The 25,714-nt window shown below is 41.0% G+C and overlaps 1 protein-coding gene across 3 annotated transcripts in view; it reads right to left on the reverse strand.

Moving 5' to 3' along the window:
• Window positions 1–243: 243 nt before the first annotated feature.
• Window positions 244–25,714, reverse strand: part of ACP3 (acid phosphatase 3) — a 48,988-nt gene continuing 23,517 nt past the window's right edge. For 2 of the 3 annotated variants that reach the window (XM_076005362.1, XM_012766877.3), the window contains 5 exons: window positions 24,203–24,335; window positions 19,357–19,439; window positions 16,844–16,947; window positions 12,483–12,652; window positions 244–3,527 (listed from right to left, as the gene is read on the reverse strand). In XM_076005362.1, coding sequence (XP_075861477.1) covers window positions 3,409–3,527; window positions 12,483–12,652; window positions 16,844–16,947; window positions 19,357–19,439; window positions 24,203–24,335 — 609 coding nt within the window. In that variant the 3' untranslated portion in view covers window positions 244–3,408. Of the gene's footprint in view, window positions 3,528–10,694; window positions 11,074–12,482; window positions 12,653–16,843; window positions 16,948–19,356; window positions 19,440–24,202; window positions 24,336–25,714 lie in introns of those variants that run through there. The other variant, XM_076005363.1, reaches the window with a different exon arrangement.

Below are 25,714 nucleotides of genomic sequence, written 5' to 3' on the forward strand. Positions count from 1 at the left end.
AACAAGGAATACATTCTCTCTGCTTCAAAAAGGGTGTCATCTAATGATCTAAAGCAGAACTGTCCAATATAGTAGCCATCAGCCACATATGACTATTGAGACTTGAAACGTGGCTAGTCTAAATCATGATGTGCTACAAGGATAAAATGCACATCAGATTTTAAATACTTAGTATGAAAAAAAAACCCCATAAATATCCCATTAACACTTTTTAAATATTGATTACACATTGAAGTGATTAGATGCATTGGGTTAAATAAATTTTATTATTAGAATGAATTTCATCTTTTTATTTTTACCTTTTAAAAATGTGGCTATTATAAAGTTTAAAATCACATATGTGTTTTTCATTTGTGGCTTGCATTTTATTTCTATTAGACCACCCCGGTCTAAAGCACCAAAATGTTGCACACACTTGCTATTGCTCAAATGGGATTTCTGAAAAGAATGAGAGTTTTTAAAAGAGAAAACAGTAACCCTTTGGAAGCAATGCTAACAATATTAGAACAAGACAGAAAGAGAACAGGAAGTTGGGAGAATAGGAAACATGACTGAATTCAGGGAGAAGAAATGCCAGTTCTAACATAAAAAATGGTTTGTTGGTAGAATGACTTCCAGTAAAACCAGTAAAATGTTTGCCTCTAAGGCTTGCACTCTTCTAAAGCCACAAATTATTCTTTTTATAATCATATCATTTTAATATATACTTTTCTTTGTACAATGCCATTTTAGCTAGGGATAGTCTACCTACATTCTTCCTTAGTACTTTCTTGCTTATATGCTGCTGGTAATTTTTATGCTAGGGAAAGCCCCTCCATTGATGTGATAATTATTGTCTTATTCTAATCCTGTTTAAAGCCTCCATAGTGGTTCAAATGAGGAAACATTTTGGAGCAGAGGTGATCTCAGCTCTAGCGATTATCTTTCAAGCAATATTTATTATCATGGCAACTGGACTGATCATCCCTGACCCTTCTGAAAAAGTCACTATTATCATTAGAAAGAATTTACATCCTTTTTTGGTTGAAATTGGATGACTACCTTATTTCTTGAGAAACATTACAGTACCTTTGTGCTCTCTACTTTATTGTTATAGATCATTTGTCACTTGTGATTTTTCATTCTGCCATGAAGTATGAAAAACAATTACCATATTTATTGACAGAGTAGCTCTGTGGAAGGTAGAGGAAACAAACTAGGTTGGGAGTGAGAGCTTTCTTTATTGTAATCAAAGGAGATGGTAGAAGGAAGAGAAATGTTAAAAAATCTCTCAGAACCAACAGAAAGTAGAGATCTTTTTAGCCGTGGACAGTATTAAAGATGATTTGGGGAAAGGGTTGTCAAAGCTTTTACTTTTATACTTTACCAACCCTGTAAAGGTTGGTGTTGAAACCAAACACATTAATAATTACATTAGGGGTAGATGATTTGGCATCTTGGTCAGTGATTAGCAATAACCCCATCCAGTTTGTTGAGACAAACTATGACCTGTGGTTCTGTTTATACTTCTAAAGTCTCATTACTTATTAGCGTATGATATTGTAGCCTATGTACTAATACACTATCTACTTTAACAAGACAGTAATTTGTCCTTTATTCTTGCTGCTATAGATGTTTTTTTCCCCCTTTCCTAAGCTAAGAATTTAGCTAGATCTTGTTTGTTGATTTTTTTTTTAATTTTATTTTTGCCTAAGTGGCTTTTGTGTTGCAGCAGGAAGCAGAAGTTGCCAGGCAAGAGACGACAACTTCTCCTCAGGCTTTTGTTTGCAATAGTCTTGGTTCAGTAAGAATTGTGTAGAAAGTAGAGGTGATAGAGGTAAGTGCTTGATGTTTATTAGGTAGAAGCTGTGGGACCCAAGGGGAGAGGAAGATTCCTCATACTAAGAGATGGAGTGGGGTTCTGGGGGGCTTGGGGGAAGAGTTCCATGCTGAGCAAAGATATCATCACCCCAGGACTCCACCGTCCCAGGCTGGTAAACTCCAAGAGTATGTTCTTGGGAGCCATGGCACAGATGTCCTCTGCCTACCTTCAGAAGACTGTGTGGGCATGGACAGTGAGCTGATCGGGGACCAGTGTGGACAGGAGTCTACAGGACCCTTCTTTGACTCCTGCTACCAGGTATATACTCTGGGACATTTAGTAGAACCTGAGGAGGTGGAGAGCCCTGTAGAGGGGTGAGATTGAATTTCCCACCTACTGGATGGTTAGAGGCTCAGAGCAGAATGAAATTGTGTGGAGTAAATGTCAGACTTATCACCACGGTACCATCCATGACAGCATTTGCTTGGGCAATGACTCATTCGTAGCATAAATGAAAAAAAATTGTTCACAGAACCTGAGAACTAGATGTGACATCTATGTTCATCTAATCCAGATTCTTCATTTTTAGGTTAGGAAACCAAAGTGTAAAATAGAAAAGGCCATGTCCCAAGTCGTGTGCCCAAAGCCAGTGTAGAGCTGGGGCCGTGAGTAGCCAACACTCCCACCCCCCCACTCCCCGTCCACTTTTCTTTCTATCTACCTCAGTACTTGTAAAATTCAGACCTATTTGTGGCAATTAAAATACATTATCATGTCATTATGGCCATGAATAGCATTTATCAAAGTAAGATCTTATAATTTTAAAATGAAATAAAGAAATAAAAACTGTATAAATATCTAGGTGTGATAGTGGAGATAAAAAAGATCTATGGTTACATGGATTTTCCAATTTTTCTCACTGTAGAAATTGCTGGGGAAGGTTACCTGAGTCACATCAAAAGTGGTTGATACTACAGTTTCTGAGAATTAAATACTTCTCCTGAAGGTATTTTAAATATGGATATGTGTATATATGTGTGTTAGTATACAGACATACACACGGAAATCTGTTAGCTATCAAACACTGAGTAGGAATTTCTTTTGTGTGTGTGTGTATTAAATCTAATAACTAAGGAAAAAGTTTATAATTCCTGATTTGGTCTTATTTTTAAAGAATCATCCTGTATGATACTACTTTTAATATAACTTTCTCCATTATCCAGTTTTCTCTAATCTTTGTCTTTGTCTACCTTCTTACTCTTTGCTCTTTGCAGACAAAAGCTGGTTGGACTTTGTCTTCTTTGTCTCTAGACATCTGTGTCAGAGAATACAACTATCCTCTGCAGAAGCACCTCTTTCTAGCCAAATGAGCAGCCTACACTGTCATGCAATGATGAGAAGACCTAACTAAGTAGCCTGCGTGTTCATTCATCCGTCAGTCCAGCAGCTATACATGGGTCGCTGTGAATTCAGACCCTCCTCCAGGCAGGTTCTGAAGGAAGGGTGTGGGCAGGGCAATGCCCACATGGCAAAAGCTGGTGCTTCAGATGCTGCTTCACTGAGCAACGAGGTTGGCCTGGCTTGTCCCCTCTTGTTCAGCCATCTGTTCAGATGTTCCGATAGGAGTCTCTCTGCCAGCAGGGCCCATGGCGAATAAGTGTAAACAACAGCACCACCAGGACACCAGATACCAGGCAAAAGGCAATAGCAAGGACAATCCTTAGAACTGCGGAAGAATAGGAAAAGTATTAATGTAAAATAAATATGTTAGGAAAATATGAAGATCACACATGAGTGTTGATTTCTGCCCTAATTGCAAATTTTAGAGGAGCTTCTGAAGTAGCCTTGAAATCAGATAGTGTGGTAAAAAAACAAACAAACAAAAAAACCCCACAGGATTAGGAGTCAGGAAATGACCTAGGTTCCAGTTCTAGCATGACCTTTGACCCTTGGGCTTTTGCTCCCCACTTATATATAAAGGGATGATAATTGCTGCAGCATTTTTAAGGTCCTCTTATAGCACTAACTTTATGCACTTTTCTACGGTTAAATTAACAATTGTTCATGGTCTCAGGGTGAAAGGAAATTCTGAACACTCAACTGCAATCAATGAGATCTAAAAGAAATGGAATCTTTCAAGAGAGTGTGAGCAACCGTATCTAACTATGAGGAGGTCCAATACAGTAATGACTGAAGAGGTGTCCTGCATGGGGGTACACAAAAGTTGCTGAAGGCAGTGTAAATTGGCACTACTTTTTTGAAAGCCACTGTGGCAATATGCATCAAAAGCCTCTCCCTCTTGCCGTTGATCCTCAAGTCCTGCCTATCCTACTTCTTTTCACCCTTTGAATAGTCTGCTTTTCTCTTTCATTCCCCCTAGTCCTTAGAATATCATAACAGTCTCCTAACTGTTCTCCCTGCCTCCAGTCTCACTCTTTGATTTTCAGGTAAATATGTTTTAGAGAGGCAACCTTGAGCACACGTTGACTATGGGAAACATTTTTGGCATAACTGTGTACTATTGCTAATACATACACATTCCCCCATGCTCTTTTTTTTGAGAATGTCACTTTGTTGCTCCAGCTAGAGTGCAATGGTGTCATCATAGTACACTGCAACCTCCAACTCCTGGGCTCAAGCAATTCTACTGTCTCAGCCTCCCAAGTAGCTGGGACTATAGGCACAAGTCCAGCTAATTTCTCTATTTTTTTTTTTTTTTTATAAAGACAGGATCTCAATGTTGCTCAGGCTGGCCTTGAACTCCTGACCTCAAGCAATCCTCCCACCTCAGCTTCCCAGACACATACATCTCTTAGATAGCTGACCAGTCATGAATCAGATATATGGGGTCATTTTTGTATGAGATGCTAATTCGTTACTTCATCTGGAAAGTTACTCTATTACGAACACCCCCAGTCTACTGTAGTATACTCATCATAAATACCAGTTTATACCATCTCTAAAGGTGTATATATTTTCCTCGTGAAGATATAGGGTTGTTTGTTGGCTTAGGCAGTGAGAGAGCAAGCATCTCTCTGATCCTGTCATCTCTTTCTGTAGAACCCTAGTGAGTCATAGAACATGTGTAAATATATAAATATATATATATTTACACAAAAAATTAATGACTTAGAACTTATAGGTTTCCAACTCCTAGTCCAGTGTTTTTCTCTTGATACCAGGATGCTTCTTAGCATCACAAGAAGGTGATTATTAATAAAGTTATACCCTGAGGGATAGTGCCATTAGAAATAACAGAGATGGAGTTAATATAAGGTGAAAGGAACTAAATAAAATTGAAGAAGGAAAGAAAAAACTAAATGGAAATGAGGGCAGAAGGTAGATACTAATTATTCTTAAAAATGTATTTTCATGGCTGACTTTTTGTATTTAGAAATTTATTTTCAGTTATTTTTATTGGCTTTGTTATCATAGTAGTCCCATGGGATATGCTTCCCTGCCATGCTTCTTCCTTCCTCCCTAGATATGCAGTGAGCACACACCATGTGCCAGGCAGGTTGTGCTGAGTACTGAGGTTCCATCGTCTCTGCTCTTAAGGAGCTCAATGTCTAGTGGGAGAACCTGATAGACGATTATGAGACAATGTGATAAACACTAAAATGGAGGCATAAAAGATATGCCTTTGGAACAGAGAGAAAGTTGCAATCAACAGAGTGTATTCTATCTGGGAGAGAAAGAGTTTAGAACGTCTTCTGAGATTTGAGCTGGCCTGCAAGGTGAGTAGGATTTTGCCATGAGACAAAAAGGGTTGCAGTGGCACAAGGGGACGTGTGGGAATTAGTGAGCAGTTACAGGTGGCCGGAGCATAGGCTTCAGAGAGGAAAGGCCAGATGTGCAGATTGGGGCCCAGTTTTTAGAGTGTCTGGTTTGACATGGTGCAAATGGAAGCCCTCAGCAATTATTACACAAGGAAGTGACTAGGCCCACTCTGTGTTTTTTTTTTTTTTTTTTAAATAACTGTGGAAAAGACAGGATGGTGGTATGGTAGGCCTGGTAGGGAGCTACTGAATACCTTGAATAAGATACTGAGGGCTCAGAGCTGAAGCTGCGGCCCTGGGAATGCTGATGAGGGAATTCAAGAGATGCTCCTGAAGTAGAGTTAACAGGCTTTGGTAACTGGCTAAATATGTTGATAAGGGAGAAGTTACGGTCAAGGCAATCTCATGGGTTCCTCTTTGGGTGACTGAGAAGATGAATTGAGTTTGGGACCAAAAAAGGATTGGAGTAGGAAAAATTAATACATTTTGATTCCAATATGGGATTGAGATGGGTTATTGTCCTGTTAGAGATGATCAGTAGGCAGCTTGGAAACAGGTCAAGAATTCTATTATTAGATGTGGAAACGAGGATTGTAGATGAAGATGACAGAGGCCTGGGTATACTGGCTGGTGGGGAGTCTAGAATGAGGAGCCTGAGAAAAAAGACAATCCTCTCTTGCATACATTGTTCATTTATTTTTAAGTTGTTGGCTCCCTTGGACTGCAAAACCTTTTAGGAGTTTGGCAGAGCAAAGCTGAGAAAAGAGAGTGTGAGCAACCGTATCTAACTATGAGGAGGTCCAATGCAGGTAATGACTGAAGAGGTGTCCTGCATGGGGATATGCAAAAGTTTCGGAAGGCAGTGTAAATTGGCACTACTTTTTTGAAAGCCACTGTGGCAATATGCATCAAAAGCCTCTCCCTCTTGCCGTTGATCCTCAACTTCTGCCTATCCTACTTCTTTTCACCCTTTGAATAGTCTGCTTTTCTCTTTCATTCCCCCTAGTCCTTGGAATATCATAACAGTCTCCTAACTGTTCTCCCTGCCTCTGGTTTCAGTCTTCTCCAATCCACTTTGCCCATGGAAGCCAAAAAATCTTCCTGAAACAAGAAGCCAATTACAGTATCTGTCCTCTGCCTAAACCCTTTCAATGACCTCAGCTACTCAGCTTGACCTATGAACCACGTGATTCCTGCCCCCCAGCCCCTGCCCTCCGCATACTCACCGGACTTCTCCCAGTTCCGAAATGCCTTATGCTGCCTTTAGCCTCTTGGCCTTTATACTTTCTCCTCTTTTGAGTGTAACAACCTCCTATCTCCTCACCTGTTTACCTGGTTAATTCCTTTTCTCCTTCAGGTTTTGGTTTAAAGGTCACCTCTCTGAGAAGCCTCCTCTGATACCTTAGACTTGAGCTAATTGCCTCTGCTGTGTGTTCTTGTTGTTACCTGTATGCCCTTCATCCCAAGACTCACTAACAGCCCTAGGCTGTTAGGGCTGATTTAATTCTTTATCACCTGGTCTTTGTCCTCTCCTCCTTACCCTCCAAGGTCTACAAGTCACACGGGGACAGCCTTTTTGTCTGCTGCTGTTTCCTCAGAAAACTTAATGCCTGGGACATAGGTACATATTGAGTACATAATAGGTACTCAATAATATCTGTTTTCATTAAATATTCACATACCTTGACCCACTAATCCAATTTTGGAAATTACCCTAGGGGAATAGTCTGTAAGACAGTATGGAATGAAAGGGGAATATTCTATAGTAGAAATCTGGTGTTGGAGAGTGTTAGGTTTGAATCCTGACCCTACTACTTAGGGCATGTTATTCTCTAAGTTTCAGCTTTCTTCTGTGGATAGCAGGGGTGTTGACCCCTGCTTTATAAGGAAAGAAAAAGAGGCCACTGAATTAGGGACTGACAATTTTAAAAAGGGACTTTTTTTTAAAAAAAAGAGATGATGGAGAGACGAACATAATTTTACAGAATGGCTAAGGAGAAGGAGATGAGAAAATAGTGCTAGAGAATATAAATTATTAGTTTAAGAAAATTAGTATTGAAGAGAGTGAGATGGAACAGGCACTTGAAGGTGTTTTGATGAGAGGATATTTGGACATTTTCATAGTAGAAAGGAAGGGGGTAGTGCCGAGGAAGAAAATGAAGCTAAGTAAGAGATTCAGCGAGGCCCCCAGGAGACTGTCGAGTGGGATCATATGGGTAGTGAGAAGACGCAGTCCACTCAAGCATGGACAGGTTTTCCTGGGGGACAGCAGCAAAACAAAGTTAAAGCTACTGAGATATTTTGGGGCAGTGAGAAGAGAACTTAAAAGAGTTATCAATGGCTTGTCTTGCTTATAAGAATAAAGAAGACAAAATGGAATCAGAAGTTTGGGAAAAATAAAAAGGCCTTCCTGTAGAGAGTTGGAAAAGGGTCCAATAAAGGTGAATACATTTACCAAGTTAAGTGGTGTGAAAAGACCCAGCTGAGAATGGAATGGAAGTTTCGACATCCATAGTTTGAAAAGTCTAGGGCTGTACTGGTATGGTGGGCAGGGTATGGGAAGGTCAGCATCGTGACTGTTGGAATTGCCTAGATGAAGAGAAGGTGTGGGAGTGAGGAGCCAACTGGCACATGCCAAAGCAAGTGCCAAAGTCTTTATCAAGCAATTAGACATGTCCTGGGAAACTGATGTCAACGGCAACAAGAATGGGGAAAATGGTGGTACAATCTGGTGGCCTCATCTCTTGGTGGGAGGTGGTGCTGGATGGGATATCATTGAACAGGGGCTCTTAACAGCAATGGAGGAACCAGAGCACGCCAGGCAACTGTGCTGAAAACACAGGTCAAATAAAACGGCATGTTGGGGTGTACATGTGTATGCATGGCCAGCGGTTGGGGCTGTAGAGTGTAGTCACTTTTGAGGCTCATTCGTTGCTCCTCTCCCCTATTTATTGAGTTCTAGGCTTCTGATATCTGGGCCCAGCCACGAGGAAGTCAGGCTAGGGACGGAGGGCTGAACATTTATTTAGTTAGCAAATACTAGTGGAAAGCACCAGGCATTATCTACTGTCTGATGATTTAAAGAGGAAAAAAATTTTAAGATGCTCATGGTTGAATCTTGGACATGTGTATATGTACCACAGATTTTCAGCTTTACAAAGATACTGAGAGGAAACTGGAATTTCCCACCAGTGAATCTCCCTCTCGTGAAATAACTAGAGTTATATGTTGACGTAGAAGGTGGGAGAACACTAGTGAAGGAAGTCTGATTGTCTTAGTAAAGTTTTGAAATTAAAGAAGCTTTTTTTCAAAAATAAATTTTTATTATTTTCAAGTAACACAGTATGAAGCTTAGACTTATGAAATTTCCAGCAAAGACCCTGGTTAATTAAATTAATATGATCTGGTTAACTGGGCCTACTAGTACTAGCTAAAAACACTGCTTATGGTTATGGGTAGAATTTTATGGTTGGAAATACCCCAAGAAGTAGGGCTGTCGGGCAACTTGCATATATAGGGCGTGTCCTGTATTTAATGATTTTGTCCTGCTTCCTGAACTGGCTTTCTCAGAACACCCTGTCTTGTGTTCTGCTTTTTTCCACTGAATTATAAAAGTTCAGCAGTTAGTGCTGTTTGTCAAATTTAGCTGGACATCCATACCTTTACTTGCCAAATTTGGTGGCCCTGCTAAGGAATCATTCAACCCCTGTAACCTTCCATGCTTTGAACTGCTTTGTAGTAACTCTGCCAAGGCAAGTAGTCACCCAGCCTGGTGGGCAGTTCCTGTCTCAGGAATTTCCCAACTCTTAAGGACAATCTGTTTTCCTCAAATTTTTACCTGCTGCTCCAAGCATCACTCTTTAAGACTGTATGGAACAAATCTATTCCCTTTTACTTAAAGAAGTTCAAATATCGTACTTGCTTTACAAGGGGCCACCTTATGTCAGAGATTCTTAACAAGCTTTCTATGAGCTAAAACCAGCAGCAATGTGCTGGTAAACTGGATCAAAGAAACAAAACAAAACATAAAACACCTCTGATTTGTAGTCTCTGTTGATTTCTGTGGTAAAAAATACTCCTGCCATGACCAGCCTCAAGCTGCCAAAGTGAAGTTGCTGAACTCAGAGTTGGGAAGGGATATGTACATTCCACTCTTGAGATCTGTATGAGCTGGCTACAGCACAGCAACTCCTATGTTTTCTTTTTATGAACATGTTTTTCTGCTTCATCATACCTCACTCTACTTAGACAACGAATTTTTGATATGGATGTTTTGAGGAAAAGAACGCTACCAATATACTGCAGGTAGATTTGACAAGAAGAGGTGAGAGACTACAGGGGCTGGAGGAGAAGGTGGGGGAAAATGACTCCTAGGTTACTGGGTATTGCTGCTAATCAAGAAAGAGAAGAGTAGGTTCAGGGAGGAAAGGTAACTAATTTATACGTTAATTGAGCAAATATTTATTGAGCACCAATCCATGCCCAGTACAGGCACTTTTAGGTATTGAGGTCAGGTAGAGCAGACAACACACCAGATAAAATCCTTGTTCTTGTGGAGCTGATAGTTTGTTTTTTAATAAAATTCCTCCTTGAATGAGACCTGTGGGAATCTCTTCGGATCCTGAATCTTCTGCTGAGTAACTCCCCTGTCCTTTCCAGCTTCAAGCCACCGGGACATTTGATGAGTGCCTCTCAAATACTTTGTCCCATACAATTAGAAACCTCCCTCCAAACTGACTTCACATGGTGCAGTTGCTACCTTCCGCAGAAAGCTTCCTTACTTCCTCCCCTTAAATCTGGGTAACTCTTGTTCCCGTTCCAAGCGGTGTAGTCATAAGACATAACCCTTGTCATTCTGTGTAATACCGTATGTATCACTTTACTTCCCTAGTACACTGTGCACTTCCTGAGGGCGTTTTCTTAGCAAGTTCCATCTCAAACGGATGAGGAAGAGCCATCCACAGCTTACTTAGCCTTTATCTGAAGTAGTGAAGTCCAAACTAATTTTCAGTGTAAAATGTTCATTTAAGCCAGTCAAATATTTTTACTTTATATTAATATTTCCCCTCCTGTTACATTAAAACAAAACCCCCCAAAAGTGAGCCCCTGAAATCTGCCTGCAGGAATTTTATTCTAATTAAGCACACACACACATTTTTCATAGCTCATTATACAAGTAATGCTTTTGAGCTTCCTAATGATGACTTTATTTACTATTTTACATTTGGCTCACTGCTAGAAGAATGTTACAAGCATGGATGATGTCCCCAAGGACAAATATTTACTTGGGAAAGAAATAACACAAAACAGCATATCAATCAATGTCTTGTGTCAGTCATTCTGTGAACCAACCAGGAGAGGGGATGGTTTTGCTCTAGAGTTTGGCATACGGTGGAAACCATCTCTAGAAATCATCTCATCTTTATCCGTAATGGTCATATAGCACCGTGTTCTCTGGATGTGTTGCATCTGCCACATGGCAAATCTATAGGACTGTAAAGAGTATCATTCAAACATGATTTCTTCTTGCACAACAGTGAGCAGTTTCAGCAGGACGACCTGTGTTTTTGCTTAGATTTTCTGAAGATACCAGAATCAAAGCCTCATACGTTCCTTTTGCTCTCTGAACAGATTTCACAACCACACTCTCAACGTTCCATTAAGATTTGAACTTGGAGGTACTTAGAACATTGTTACATTTCTAATTTTGTTCAGTTTGATATGTGTCTTCCTCTCTTAAATCCACTTCAGATTCAACATCTCTTACCGCCAGAGCTTCAAGAGAAACTCCATCGTGCAGTGAGTGCTCTCACCTCTGATGTGTCCTGGCTCAATAGCTTACTCTCATCAGATGAGTTCTTTGCTATGACATATATAATCCAAGAACTGCAGTATGCATTCACACTGCATATGTCAAATCTTCCTGGAAAGTTTGATTTTTGTTTCTTTAAAAGGAACAGGAATGTTCCAGGGCCAAAGGACACAAAGAGGCTTTTGTTTTTCAGGTCTGCTGCCCAATATGTTTTAACATAAATATCAAAAACAGATAGCACCATGTTCCCAGTGGAGAATGCTTCTCCAGATGTCTCCACTGTGTCTTATTTCTTTGCCTCTCCTTGAGAGAAGGCTGGAACTGATGGGTAAGTTGCTGCTTTGCCCAAAAGATTAACATCTTCCCTTCCTTGCTCCCACCCTAGATTGTGGGTGTTGTTTGAAATTAATTCCACTTCGGGCATTTAAGGAACAGGCTGCTCAAGCAAAATCTGAGAGTCCTTAAATAACAAAAGCTCCTGTGTGGTCAGTCATATAGCGCATGGTGGCCCCATGAACTTTTTTTTTTTTTTTTAGGCAGAGTCTCCCTCTATTGCCCTGGCTAGAGTGCCATGGCGACACCCTAGCTCACAGCAACCTCAAACTCCTGGGCTCAAGCAATCCTGCTGCCTCAGCCTCCCGAGTAGCTGGGACTACAGGCATGCACCACCATGCCCGGCTAATGTTTTCTATATATTTTTAGTTGGCCAATTAATTTCTTTCTATTTTTAGTAGAGACAGGGGTCTCGCTCTTGCTGGGGCTGGTTTTGAACTCCTGACCTTGAGCCATCTGCCAGCCTTGGCCTCCCAGAGTGCTAGAGCCCGATGAACTTTGACCTAAGTTTTATTTCTGATTATATTTTGGCACTGATGCCCTGTTATATTAACACTGAAAAAAAAATGAGTTAAATTTTATGGCAAGTGGGGTCAGGGCCAGGTGAAGGAGTAGGAGTTGCCTGAGGTTGAGGGTCCCTGAAACATACAATTATCACCCAAAATCCATTTTCCTCAAAGCTAGGGGTTTACATTCTAGGGCATCTGCTGTCTCTATGGAGATCTCTGTGCAAGTCAATCTGTAATGTCCTTGGTACCTTGGTGGTCGCTGGTGATCATACACTCCGCAGACCAGTCTTGAGGGATCACAGGGGCAACCAACTCAGCAAACTTCTCCAGAGGACAGCTGTGGGTGCAGCCTGGTAGTGTGAGTGGATACGGCTCGTGCTGCGTCTCGTTCCGGTAGTACATCTCCAAGAAGTACTGCCTGGGGGGGAAAGGCAGATGGAGAGCTCTGTGAGTTCTGTGTTGTTGAGCCGCCACTGAGCTTCCTTCCACCTGGACTGTAACATGTCAGGTGAGGGACTAGTGGAAAAACTTATGGGAACAAGGAGATTTTAGCCAATTTAGGTGTGGGAATGGGGAGATTGCGGCAGGTGGGACAGATTTGCAAGGTGGAAATGGGAGGGCTGGTTTATTATGAACAGGGGCATAGGAGGTAGAGACCATGATGCTTAACCAGAGGAGGAGGTGACAGGCGATGGCTGGGAGAGCTGGTGGGACCTTGATGAGCCTTTGAATAAGAATTGGGGGCACGTGGAGGCATTGGATTTTTCTTTCTCCTATTCCCTTCTTTTCAACTTTCCTGCTTCCTTTTGCCTCTTTTCCTCTCTCAATACTTCTTTCAATCCTTCCCCTGGATGTATCTCCCCTCTACTAAACTAAGCCATAAACATATAATTTAATAATATATAACATATGAGCTATAATAGAATATACCACAAGGCTTTATCAAAAAAGTATCCCCTAGAAAGAGGGATGGGTATATATTCAAGTCCTTATGTTGTGTCATATTAAGAAGGGCTCTCTCAGTATTTTATTTCCCAAAACAAAGTGCTGTTTGGGGAAGGTGCAATGGCCTAAACTAACCTCAGTGAAACTAGTATGAGTTGCGCATGGAAGTCTTTTGCCCATTAGAAAGGCAGGAGAGAAATTCAAACAGGATGGCGTGACCCTTCTTGGAGTAGTAATCCCACAATGGCAACTTTTGGATGTTGTTACAAACACACCTTTTAAAATATCACTTTAAAAAGCCATATAAACATAGTAACTGCAAATATTCACTTATAAAATATGTTTTTAAAATCTTTCCTAATATATGAATGAGAACTTGTATCTTGGAATAACTTTTCCAGTGATGGTATCTTCTATTTCAAGATGATTGGCCTAGATGACCAACAGTACATCAAAATTCATGATTCTCTTTCCATAGAATAGAGTTATGGCTCAAAAGTGACTATATTTCTCAGACTCCCTTGCACTTAGGTGGAATGAAGTCACTAGTTTAAATTAGTAGAATGTAAGCAGAAATGATATGTCTTTTTTGGGGCTGATGTGGTTATACCAGGTTGCTTTCTTCACTCTTTCATTTCCTTCTACAAGCTGCCTGTAGATGAGCATAGCACACTTGAAACTGTAGGCCCAAAAGAGGGAGCCCTGGGTGCCTGAACAACCACACGTGAATCACATTTGGGTGAGTTCTAGTGACTAGGAACACCTGCATTGGACTGTTAGATAAGGGGGAAATTAATTTCCATTGGGCTAAGCCTCTGAGAATTTGAGGTTCATTTGTACAGAAGTCAAAATTACCCTTATTAGTTAATATATCTGGAAAATTGTTTCAGGGAACTCAAAATTGGACCTAGTGGTAAAGACACAAGCTAAAGATGCATACGAAGATTTTGGATGAAATTGCTTCATAAAACATAAAAATGGAAAAAAAGCAAAATTTTTCAAGTTAATCAATTATTTTATATAGTCTGTGGTTTTAAATTTATGTAGCTAACTAAAAATGAAACCTTTTGAGTATATATGGGGCTACCTGAACAGTTTATATATTTAAGATAGTTGAAAGTCTAAAACATTCTCTCTGACTCCCTCCTCATCTTTTTTTTTTTTCTGAGACAGAGTCTCACTCTATTGCCTGGGCTAGAGTGCCGTGGCAACACCCTAGCTCACAGCAACCTCAAACTCCTGGGCTCAAGCAATCCTTCTGCTTCAGCCTCCCAAGTGGCTGGGACTACAGGCATGTACCACCATGCCCGGCTAATTTTTCTATATATTTTTAGTTATCTAGCTAATTTCTTTCTATTTTTAGTAGAGGTGGGGTCTTGCTCTTGCTCAGGCTGGTCTCGAATTCCTGAGCTCAAACGATCCACCTGCCTTGACTTCCCAGAGTGCTAGGATTATAGGTGTGAGCCACCGTACCCAGCCCCTCCTTATCTTTTCAAAGGGAAAATGTGGTATCACCTCAAGGTCAGGATCACCTAACAAGGAGACATATACTGTGTTTGGTAACTTGAAGCCTCCTTGTTCCTAATTTAAAAGCAATCAAGTTTAACCTTTGATATTTCTGTGGAGTGCCAAATAAAAACATCTCAATATAACAATAGACTTGACCTATATGTAACCCTTGGTTAATTTTTTTTTTTCTGTATGTCGATGTGTCTCAGTTGGAAAAATACCCTACCCCATACTTGACTCATAGCATGGATTTACTCAAAGTAGTGAGAGAAAGCAATTCAGTGGGAGAAAATGCTGCCATGCCCTTATAAAACAAGCTCCAGACCATGGAAGTGCAGAAACCTGAGAGGAAAGTCTGGTAAAGTCAGTAGCTTCTCTTACCCCTGAAGAGATGGGCCCTGCTCCTAGAGCTGATCCTGGAATTTGGGCTGGGCTGAGTAACTCTGTGTCCAGAGCTGGCCTTCAAAGGGACAGACTTGTGCAGGGCTTGTTGTAAAGAGAACATTTTATGGCTCTAGTCCTCTCATGCCCATTTTATGCTCTATTTAGCTAGTCTCCATTTTGTGGATCTGGTCTCTCCACTCTGACTCTAGATATTTGAGAGCAAGGTTAGCTAAGACCACATTTTAGTTCTACCTCATTCTGCCTGGCATCCAGTTAGAGCTCCCATAAAGGGTCTATCTACCCTTCCCTAACTGTGTAGGACCCACTTTCTTTGTAAGCAGTGAAGATATTGTTTGGGAATGAGGTCTCTCTCCTGTTACTTTCCTACTCTACAAATTCAGGAGACCACAAAATTACATTCAAGATTATAAAATTTGCAAAATGAAATGCAGGACCCTTTGTTTAAAAATTATTTAGAATTTCAAGGTGGGAACAGTAGGTCATTAAAACAAGCATGGGCTCTTCTGAGCACAGGGCCCTATGTAAATGCACAGTTGGGCTACTATGCAGCTACTGTGGATGCCTCGAGGGAAGAGCAAAATATACTTCCCCAGCCAACCCTGAAACAAAACTCTGGGGCCACTGTCTTAATGCAGCCCCCTCCTTGCTCTTATTTCACCAATAATATCCCATGGACTCTGGTAACTTGTCCCAAACACCTTCATCTCCCAGTGAGAATGTCATTGTCACAGCTGATACAAATTTTTTGGTATGACCTTGACTATGGTAATCAACTCTTTTCAGTTTTCCCAGAACATTCTCAATTTTAACAATGAAACTCACATGTTTCAAAGGCCTCCTCAGTTCTGGGCATACCAGGAAATTTGGCCACTCTAACCATTCTGGTGGGTTCAAGCTCAGCTGTGATCAGCTGGGGAAGGCCATACCAGGTCGCAAAGAGGTAAACACCAGTCAGCAGTTGTACTTTAAGAATCTTTTTTTTTTTTTTTTAAGACAGGGTCTCACTTTGTTGCCCAGGCTAGAGTGAGTGCTGTGGCGTCAGCCTAGCTCACAGCAACCTCAAACTCCTGGGCTCAAGTGATCCTCCTGCCTCAGTCTCCCAAGTAGCTGGGACTACAAGCATGCACCACCATGCCTGGCTAATTTTTTGTATATATATTTTTAGTTGGTCAATTAATTTCTTTCTATTTTTAGTAGAGACGGGGTCTCGCTCAGGCTGGTTTCAAACTCCCAACCTGGAGCAATCCGCCTGCCTCGGCCTCCCAGAGTGCTAGGATTACAGGCGTCAGCCACCACGCCTGGCCTACTTTAAGAATCTTGACTGGCGGATATAAATCACCAGAAAGTGAATGGATATATTTGAATTCTTTAATTGAAAGAATATTATTATATAACCAGCAAGAACTTTAATTTTTCTCTTGCTATCTATCAGCCTGTGTTTTCCAAGAGAACAATGCATGCATACTTCCTAGAATACCTTAATTTTTTAAAAAAATATAATTTCTATCACTTAGGGTAGATCTCTTCAATTTTTCATCTACTGTGTATGCACACTCTTTCCCAATAAGAGTCTTCATGAAAACAAAGAAAAAAGAGCCACGACTAGTAAAGATACCGTTACTCACCACCATTCTTCTTCCTGGATATAAAACCAAATCAAAGACAGATGCAACAAGCCTTAAGTCAATAATGATAATAACAAAGTATAGGGTCCACTGATACTGATTTTGTGAAGCACTCAGGCACTCACCCCTTGTCAAGGTACAATTCCATAAAGTGGCAGGAAGCATAAGGAGGAAGCATTCCGTTGTAAACATCTAGCGCCATCTGTAGGCCACTCACAGTAGTGTCATGCTGCAGAGATGGAAGCAAGTCATTTTCTTTACCTCTGTTCAGATGTACATTCAATAAGTGTTCAGTTTTTGTAGAACACTATGATGGTTTCTGATTCAATTAAATTTCCCATGCCCCAGTGACTTAATAAGTAGAGAAGAAAAGAACATCTTCTGTGTTCTAGACAATGAAATTTACATAAAAATCATTATTTCCACTTAAAAGATGGAAAACCTGAAACCCAGAGAAGTAACTTGCTTAATGTCATGTGACCCCCAAATGGAGGTAAGTAAATGTGAAGCTTTTGATTTATGTAAGCTTTCTGATTTTAAGTCATGTGCCTTTTTCCAATAGAGCCTAACTCTTCTTTAGCTTGTTTCATCGATTTTCATTAAATTTTAAAATATTTTAGAACACATTAATGCTATATTATATTTTCTTATAGATTAGCATCATCTGTGATTCAAAGTTGTGGGAGAGTATATGAGGTTATAAATGTTTAGGGAGCATAAAATGTAAGAAAGTAGAGGGTGCAGCTTAAAAATAAGAAAGTGAAATGTTGACCATAGTGTGGCTGGAAGGTACAGAGGAGCCGTTTAAAGCCCCAGTTTTGCTACTGATCAGCTATCTAATCTTAGGCAATCCTCGATTTCCATATCTACAAAATGGGATAAGATTGGGCTGCCTAAACTGTATGAAAGCATATGCATATTCAAAAGGGGTTAGAAGCAATCTAATAGAGAAAAAAGAGAGTTATAGATATGACTTGCTAGAAGTCACACAACAAATTAGAACGGAAACTAGATTAGAAATTTACAAAACTAGCTGAATTGACTACTTTCAGGCCTGCCTCTCTCCAGGAAGCAGCACACTTTGCTCCATCCGAGGGCTATTTCTTTAGTCTGTATCATTGAGAGCCCCTGACAATAAGCAAACTTTCCTTTACCTTCAATTACCTTTCACCTTCTTGCATGAATGAAAACATGGCTTTCTCCAGCCAACCCACAGCTAAGAAACCCTCTGCCATGGGGAGTGGGAGAAGGAGTCAGCATACTACATCCTGTTTCCCTGCTCACCACAGACAACGTGGTCAGCTATTTGAATGCACGATCCAGCCACAACACTGTCCCTTCCCTTGGCTTCTGCTCCAAGATGGAAATCTTCTCCAAGATCTCTCTCTTTTCCCAAATGTAGCCTTAACCTCAAATTGCAATTCTCTTTTCCCTTTCCTCTTCTATCCTTTACTAGCTGGAGTTTTCTGCTTGGATGCCCCTGTGGCATTTCAAACCCATTGTCTAACCAATGCATTCAACTGGCCCAAGACCACCTCTGTTAATGGTTTCCCCCTTCTTCCTGCCACGGAGACTTGAAAGCTTGCCTTCATCTGTGGCTTTGCCTAGCACATCATTCCATTCATTCCAATTCCACTCACATTCCAATTCATCATGGAGACATGCACACTCAGCTCTCCTTTATAACCCACTTACTTCTTCTCCTGTCCTGTCGCTGCCCTAGTTTTAGGCTTCATCCCCATTTTTCTACATTGCAAAGGCTTTCTACACTATATCCTGTTCCCAACATCCAGTCATTCTACAAGAGGGATTAACTCCTGAAATGCAGTTCCTATCCCATTAGCCCTGCCCTGCCTTCCCTGAGCAAATGCTGTAGGGGTTCTCCCCAGCTTCCTTGCTGCTCTCCACATTAACCAAAGAAGCAGCAGAACAAGATGGTCCTTCAGCTGCCTTCCAACTCGAACTTCTGAGACTCTGTATTAGGGCTGTCCTGTAAAACTTTCTATGATGATGGAAATGTTCTATATCTATACTGTCCAATTTAGTAGCCACTGGCTGTATGTGGCTGTTGAGCATTTAAAATGTGGCTAGTGTAACTGAGGGACTTAATTTTTTATTCTATGTAATCATAATTATCTTTTTAAATAGTTACGTGTGGCTACTAAGTATTGGGCATCGCAGTTAACATTTACTAATTTGGTACCAACTCTTCCATATAATGTTCCAGGCCTTTCACCTCTATCCTAATAATTCCTTTTATATTCCCTACACACTGGTAAGGAGACACTAACCCCTCCATCACAATGTGTTGCATGTACTGCCTCTTCCAGGAAGCCTTCCTGCTTCTCTTCTCATCCTCCCAGCACAGAAGAGGTGGCTACCTTTTCTTAGGCTTTAGAACACTTGATTGTATGACATTTCCATACTGCTTTGTATGGTATTTATATGTTTATTTGTCTTGTCAGTATTAGATTATAAACTCCTTGATGGTCAGAATGATGCATTTAATTCTAAAAGCTCTGTGCAGGTGCCCACTCTCTTCTGGATGATGAAGAAATGAAGATGAAGATGCGGCCCCATGCGCAGAGAAATTACACACTTGAACAAATGGATGTTGAAGGAAGACAGAAATACTCACTGCAGAATACATGACAAGTTTTCTGTAGCTTGATCCCTGGGTTACACTCTTCATGTGATTGAGGATTTCATTGACCAGGACACCTTAAAGGAGACAGATCAACAATGAAGTGGAACCAGACATAGGCTTATATTTTAGTTAATGGGCTTTTTGTCAGTTCTTAGTTCGGGACTCTCCCTGACATGACTTGAGAGGTAAACCCCTAATTTTGGTTAGGCACTACTGTGTGCCAGGTAGTGTGATTTACATACATTTTTTACTAAATCCTATGTCTTATCCCTCATTTATAGGTGGGGAATATGAAGCCCAGAGACTTTAAGCGACTTGCCCAGCAGGGTGAGGAGAGCGCGACTGGCCCACTGGGACTACTATACCAGGTTTGTTAAAGCTCAGGTTGGGGGGACGATAAGCTTGGAAGGAATTCCGGATGGCTTTTTCAGATCACACAAGACAGCAGCTAGCCAGTGCTCTTCTCCAGAGCAGACCTGAAATGACGGCACGCAGGCACCTGTCTGTCCCCACCCTTCTTGCTTCCACTCTCTGGCAGTCAGACCTGCGGGAGGCTATGGGCAAAGGCAGCTCTCTAGATGTTTATATAGGTCATAGACTGTTTTCTGTGGACCGTTTCTCTAGTTACCTCAGGTGCCACTACTGGGGGGCAACCATCATCTTTAGCTTCCTCCTGAAGTTCTGTCTTCAGTAGAGGAAGCCTTTTTGCCCTTCACATCCAAAAACCTAACGGCTGTTCCTCCCGAGGGGGTACAAGGCAGATGCACCACTCACAGTCTCCACCCCATCTGCAGACACTGGAGACTGTGGGGCACCTTGTGGCGCCAGATTCTGTTATGGGGACACAACTGCCTCCTGGTGTCTCTATTTGTTGGTATCTCTATTATGAACATGTTCTCCTGGCTTGAGAATGACCAGTGGGGTGTGCGTGTGCGTGTGCGTGTGTGTGTGTGTGTGTGTTTTGTGATGAGCAGGGCATTGATGTTAACAGACTGACTACAATCCCAGACTCTGTAGTCTACTCAGCAAAAACACTCAGCAGCTATGATGGGCCAGATACTGTGCTAGGTGAATAGGACATGGTCCCTGTCCTCAAATAGCTTATAAAATAGTAAGAAGGGAGAGGTCTGTATACCAGTAAGTACAATAAAGGGTTAATTAAGGAGGTAAATGATCCGTTCCTTCTGTAGATGATAGAATTTCCTTCACTGTGAATGGAAGAAACTAGATACTGCATCTATAACAGGTCTAAATCCTTCCATCCCAGAGAGGGTTGCCCATGACTTGATCATCATGCCATGTTGGCACTAAACTCTATAGCCAAGTTTCTGAAAGGCATGAGAGCCATCACAATCAGCAACTTGCCCTTTGTCAGCAGGTACCTTTTTGGCAGGTTGCAGCCTTGATAATGAACATGATGTCAGTTCTTGGCTCTGCGATGATTATACTCTTGTTCCAGGTGTAACAAGGGGTGACTATCCAATTATCCCCAGGCTTTAGCATGTCAATATTTTATTTTATCAGTGGGGGAACTGAGGCTCAGAGAGGCTCAGTAACTTATCTAAAATTATATAACTTATAAGCAGAAAAGCTGGGCTTTGAATCTAGCATGTCAAAATCTTACTCATTTTCATTAGACCACACTGGAGCATAAAGCTAGCTTCTAAGTTCCTTGATGCATCATTTATTAAATCTGCATAAATTAGACAAAATATCATTGCTCTGAAGATATAAACTTCATTTCCTTCACTCCTGGGCTGCAGCAGAGGGTGGCAAACTTTTTCTGTAAAAGGCTAGATAGTAAATGTTTTAGGCTTTGTGGGTCTTATGACAGATCTTACGACAGATCTGTTGCAACTACTCAACTCAGTGGTGGTAGCATGAAGACAGCCATAACTAATGCATAAATGAATTATGTGTGTGACTTAATGAAATATGAGTGTGACTGTGTATCAATAAAACTTTATTTGTAAAACCAAGTAGTGGGCTGGATTTGGTCTACAGGCAGTAGTTTGCCAATTCCTGGCCTAGACCAAGAAGAGGACTTTTAACTGATGTGACCTTAATCCAAACTTAAGGGTTTTTGTATGTGTGTGTGTGCGTGTGTGTGCACGTGTGTGTATCTTACTGAATATGTCACCCCTGAAACTAAATGACAGAATAAAAGTTCTGGTAAAAGTCAGAAAATGCTGGTCACAGTCCTGATGTTCCTGTGTTATGCCAGACAATGCATGTTTCTATGCAGGACCTTGTTCAGCTGCTTCATTATTCAACAAGCAAATGGTTGACAAAACCCTCTTGCCTAGCCAGAGCTGAACAATAGTCTGAGCTTGTGTTTTGGCAGAACCACACAGGGAAAAATTTCCTGGCTTGTCAATGGCACTGAGATTTCCTCCAGAAAGTAGGACAGGTGTGTATACATCAATGCCAGCCTTTAGAATCCAAGACCAGAGTACATCTCAGGGAAAGACTCTTACAGACAGAATCTAGTTTAATCCCCTCATCAGATGGGGGGTGGGGACTGAGATTCAGAGAGGAGAAGTGGCTTCTCTCAAATGCAACCTTCTAGTAGCCAAGGGGGAAAAAGGAGGAAACATGAGCAAGTTTCTAAGATAAACTCCGTTTTTTAAAATTCATATGTAGATACTCCTGCATCAATTATTAGTCTACTGTCAACTTCTGTCTGGTATAAAGCAAGTTGGGATTTTATTAAAATGCAGATTCTGATTCAACTGGTTGGGGGTGGGGCCTGAGATTCTGCATTTCCAGCTAGCTCCTAGGTGATGCCTGTGTTGCTGGACAATGGACTGCACTCTGAGTAGTAAGGGGCTAGATTCCCAATCTACCATGATTGGGTTGGAGGAAATAAATCAAGAGTCTAACCTCCACCATCTGATGGGGCTTGGGACTGAGTCATACTGCTGGCACCTGGCAGGCCAGAAATAAGACGTGGTGCTTGCTTGTGTGGCCAACAAGGCACATTCTGAATCTTTTGTTGTTAAGCACATAAGATTGAGTTTCTTCCTGGGCTCTGCTCCTACACACAGTCTATGTCCTGCGTGGTAATTTCCCAACACTGCAGGTTCCAGCTGAGACTCCTCTCTGGATGTACTCCCTTCCTCAAGGGCCAGGTCTTGTTGCTCATGCCCTTAATATGGTGTAAGGACTTGCACAGAGTCTGCCTCTGTGCCATATAATCAGGACTTCTTTAACAGCAGGTCTGCAACATCTGCACATCATTAATGGCCACTGTCTTAAATTCTGTGTCTCAATCTACTCTGTTCATCTCACATGAATTTGCTCCTGACCATTCTGGTTTCATATCTCATGAGATATTCTCCTGGTCACTCTTGCCTCACTCTTTTTATACCTGACATGCAGCCCTGCCTTTCTAGCTTTAATTGACTCCTCTTCTGGTCAGTGGTTTGAATTCTTCCTCTAGTTATGCAGCCCTGAGTGAACATCCTCCCAATCTGGTCCAACCCCCAGTATGCTTTGCCTGTAGCATTTTCTTGGGATTCTGATGGACTTGTCTTAATCCTATGGGAATAGGGTCTGGCAATGGCTGGAATCCTGATATGATTGTTTTAATCTCCTCAAAATGTCTAGAATATATGTGTCAACCTGACTTGGAAAATCTCCTGTGGCTTGGACTCTCTTCATATGTCAACCTGACATGTTGGACATCCTCTTGCTCTTCATCCTCAGTTTTTTGGTTTTTTTTTTTTTTTTTTTAAGAATTATGCAGATTCTTTGTTAGTCAATAGGGTAGTTCTGATTAAGAACCGGTTACTATTTAAACAATTTTCCTTTGTCTTCATTGGCTGTTTCTTCAAGAACTTTATAGTTGTTTCCAACATGGTCTTTGGTATTCTGTAACAACATGTTGTACTAGCAGCTTAGTACTGAGGTTTGGAAGAGCAAATAATTTTTATCTTGCATGTCATCTACAATCCACTGGGAGTGGCTCCCTGAATCTCTGCACTGAGAAGGAACCTGATCTCTTATCCAGGAAGGCTCAGTAACACCTACATTAACCACATCTGAGCCTCACACCCCATTTGGTGTCTTGGTCTGTCCACCCAGCTGCCCTCACAGACTCCAGCATCTACCTCTGTCCTGCCTGGTCCTGGCTTTTGTCTTCTACCCACTTATCCTGATGACAAGGATCCAGCATTCTCTTGCCTGGGTTATCTTCATTATGGCAGGGTGTCCTATCTCTGAAGGGCCAATTCTAACCAAGGAGAAGCATCACTGATAAATAAATGTCAATATCTTTTAGTACTAATGGAAAAATTTAAGCTGTGTCACAAACTTCTCAATTGCAACATATATTAATTTACAAGAGCGTAATTAACCTGAAAAGCCTGTTTTATCAACTTAAACAGTGGCCACCACGCGGGGTTTCAGGAAAACAGGCCATATCTATCCTACCTCCCACTTGAAAAAGTTATCCTATAGGCCACAAGACACAAATGCTTGATTTTTTGATCTGGAAGGTATAGAAAGGATCATTTAGCTTTAGCCCAAAGCTTTTGTTTTCCAGATGGGAAAACTAAGGCCCAGAGTGGACAATATTGATGATTGTAGTAAAACATAATGTTCATTGACAGTGTATTGTGTACAAGGTATCATTTGTTCTAGGCCCTTTGACTATATATGTTCATTTTAATCTTATCTATGAGGTAGGTATCATTATTAGCTCCATTGTGCAGAGTGGGAGCCGATGGGTAAGTGGTCTGAGGTCACACAGCTGAGTAGTGGGAGAACTGGGACTCAGACCCAGACCATCCAACCACAGATCCAATATGCTCCTCTCATTTATTTAAATACTCACCCCCCTGGAGTCTAGATTTCTCTTTCTGCTTGTGAATTCCATAGAGGGACAGGAGGGACAATTCTGATAATTCTCTCAACTTAGTTATGGTGTCCTCGGTGGCCCAGGTGGGTAAAGTGAAATTGTGAATACTCTGTGACAAAGAAAAAGGAAGAAACTGCATGTATATTTTTATGTATGACTGCTTTCTCTGTTCATTTAAAACATTTTCTATTACCCCACAAGAACTATCGGGGCCAAGTCTTTCTTGTCTTGCCATTTCTTTCTAGGAAGACTTTATACTGTGATAAGCAGTGGTATAGATTTTCAGAAGAAAAATTTTCAGAGGAAAAATTTGCCCCTTCCTACCAAGTCCCTAGCATTTGGCTTAACTCAGGGTCAACGAGTGATTCACATTTTGCAGAGGAAGCGTGCAGGAGGGCACAAATGTACCTCATTCCTTTAGGAAAGGGTTAGAAATCTTTCTATGAGCCTTTGGGAAAGATAAAAGCTGACAGGGTTAGATGATGTTCCCTTAAAAGCTGAATGACCTGCCTGAGAGGCCAGTTAGAAAAGGCAATATATTTCTGGAGGCTTTAGCAATATATATCCACTCCATCAACTTCTTGTTCACTTGCTCTTGGGAAAAGTCTGCACTTTACACACAGTAGGTACTTGGTATTTTAAACGGATGAATAACTCCAAGCAGGTCAGGTAGAGACCTTGTGCCAATATTTATTACCCATTAAAAAGAGTCACTTAGGAGTCCCCCAGTTTCAAAGTCAGGATTGAGAGAGAGAGGAAGAGTGAGTTCATGAAAGAGGAGACCAAAGTGAAGTGACCTATAGATAAAATAAGTGAGAGAAATGTGAAAAAGTACCATATAACGTGGCCACATTTCAGAAGAGCTCAGATCAGACTGTAGTAAGGACAAAAAAAAAATCAAGACTGGAACTAAAATGTGAGTTTTTGTTTCCATCCAAGAGTCTTTTATAAAGCCAACAAATCTTCATTGAAACATATCGTTGATGATAAAGTGAAAATACTGGGAAGTAGCATGTGGTTGGGTCAATTAACTCTATCATAGAGGGGCAAACTGTGCCATCAGTAGTTGAGATGGAGCTACAGAAGTAATCACCATCCCCTAAACTTTCATGGTGACTTCAAAATCAGAAGTGGGTATGAGTCAGGTGGGTGGTCAGAATCTTGCCCCAGGATTTAGTGAATAGGCTGGGAAAATAGGAATAGAGAGTTCTCCTTTTGGCCAGAAGGTGGAGCATGGTGAGTGAAAAACACCATGTAGCCTTGAAAAACACAATCATAATTTACCTAGCCACAAATGCATTGTCTTGCACAGCAAGGAAGGGGTTCTTTCTTGATAAGCAAATTTCAATAGCCTGGCTTACTGTTTTTTTTTTTTTTTTTTTTTTTTTTTTTTTTTTTTCTTTTCCAACAAAGCCTCCAGATATTGGCTTACTGTTGACTTGCTTATTTCTATATCCACAAATCCAGGTAATTTTTTTTCCTGTTACT

Source organism: Microcebus murinus, chromosome 1 (assembly GCF_040939455.1).
Source record: "Microcebus murinus isolate Inina chromosome 1, M.murinus_Inina_mat1.0, whole genome shotgun sequence".
NCBI lineage: Eukaryota > Metazoa > Chordata > Mammalia > Primates > Cheirogaleidae > Microcebus > Microcebus murinus.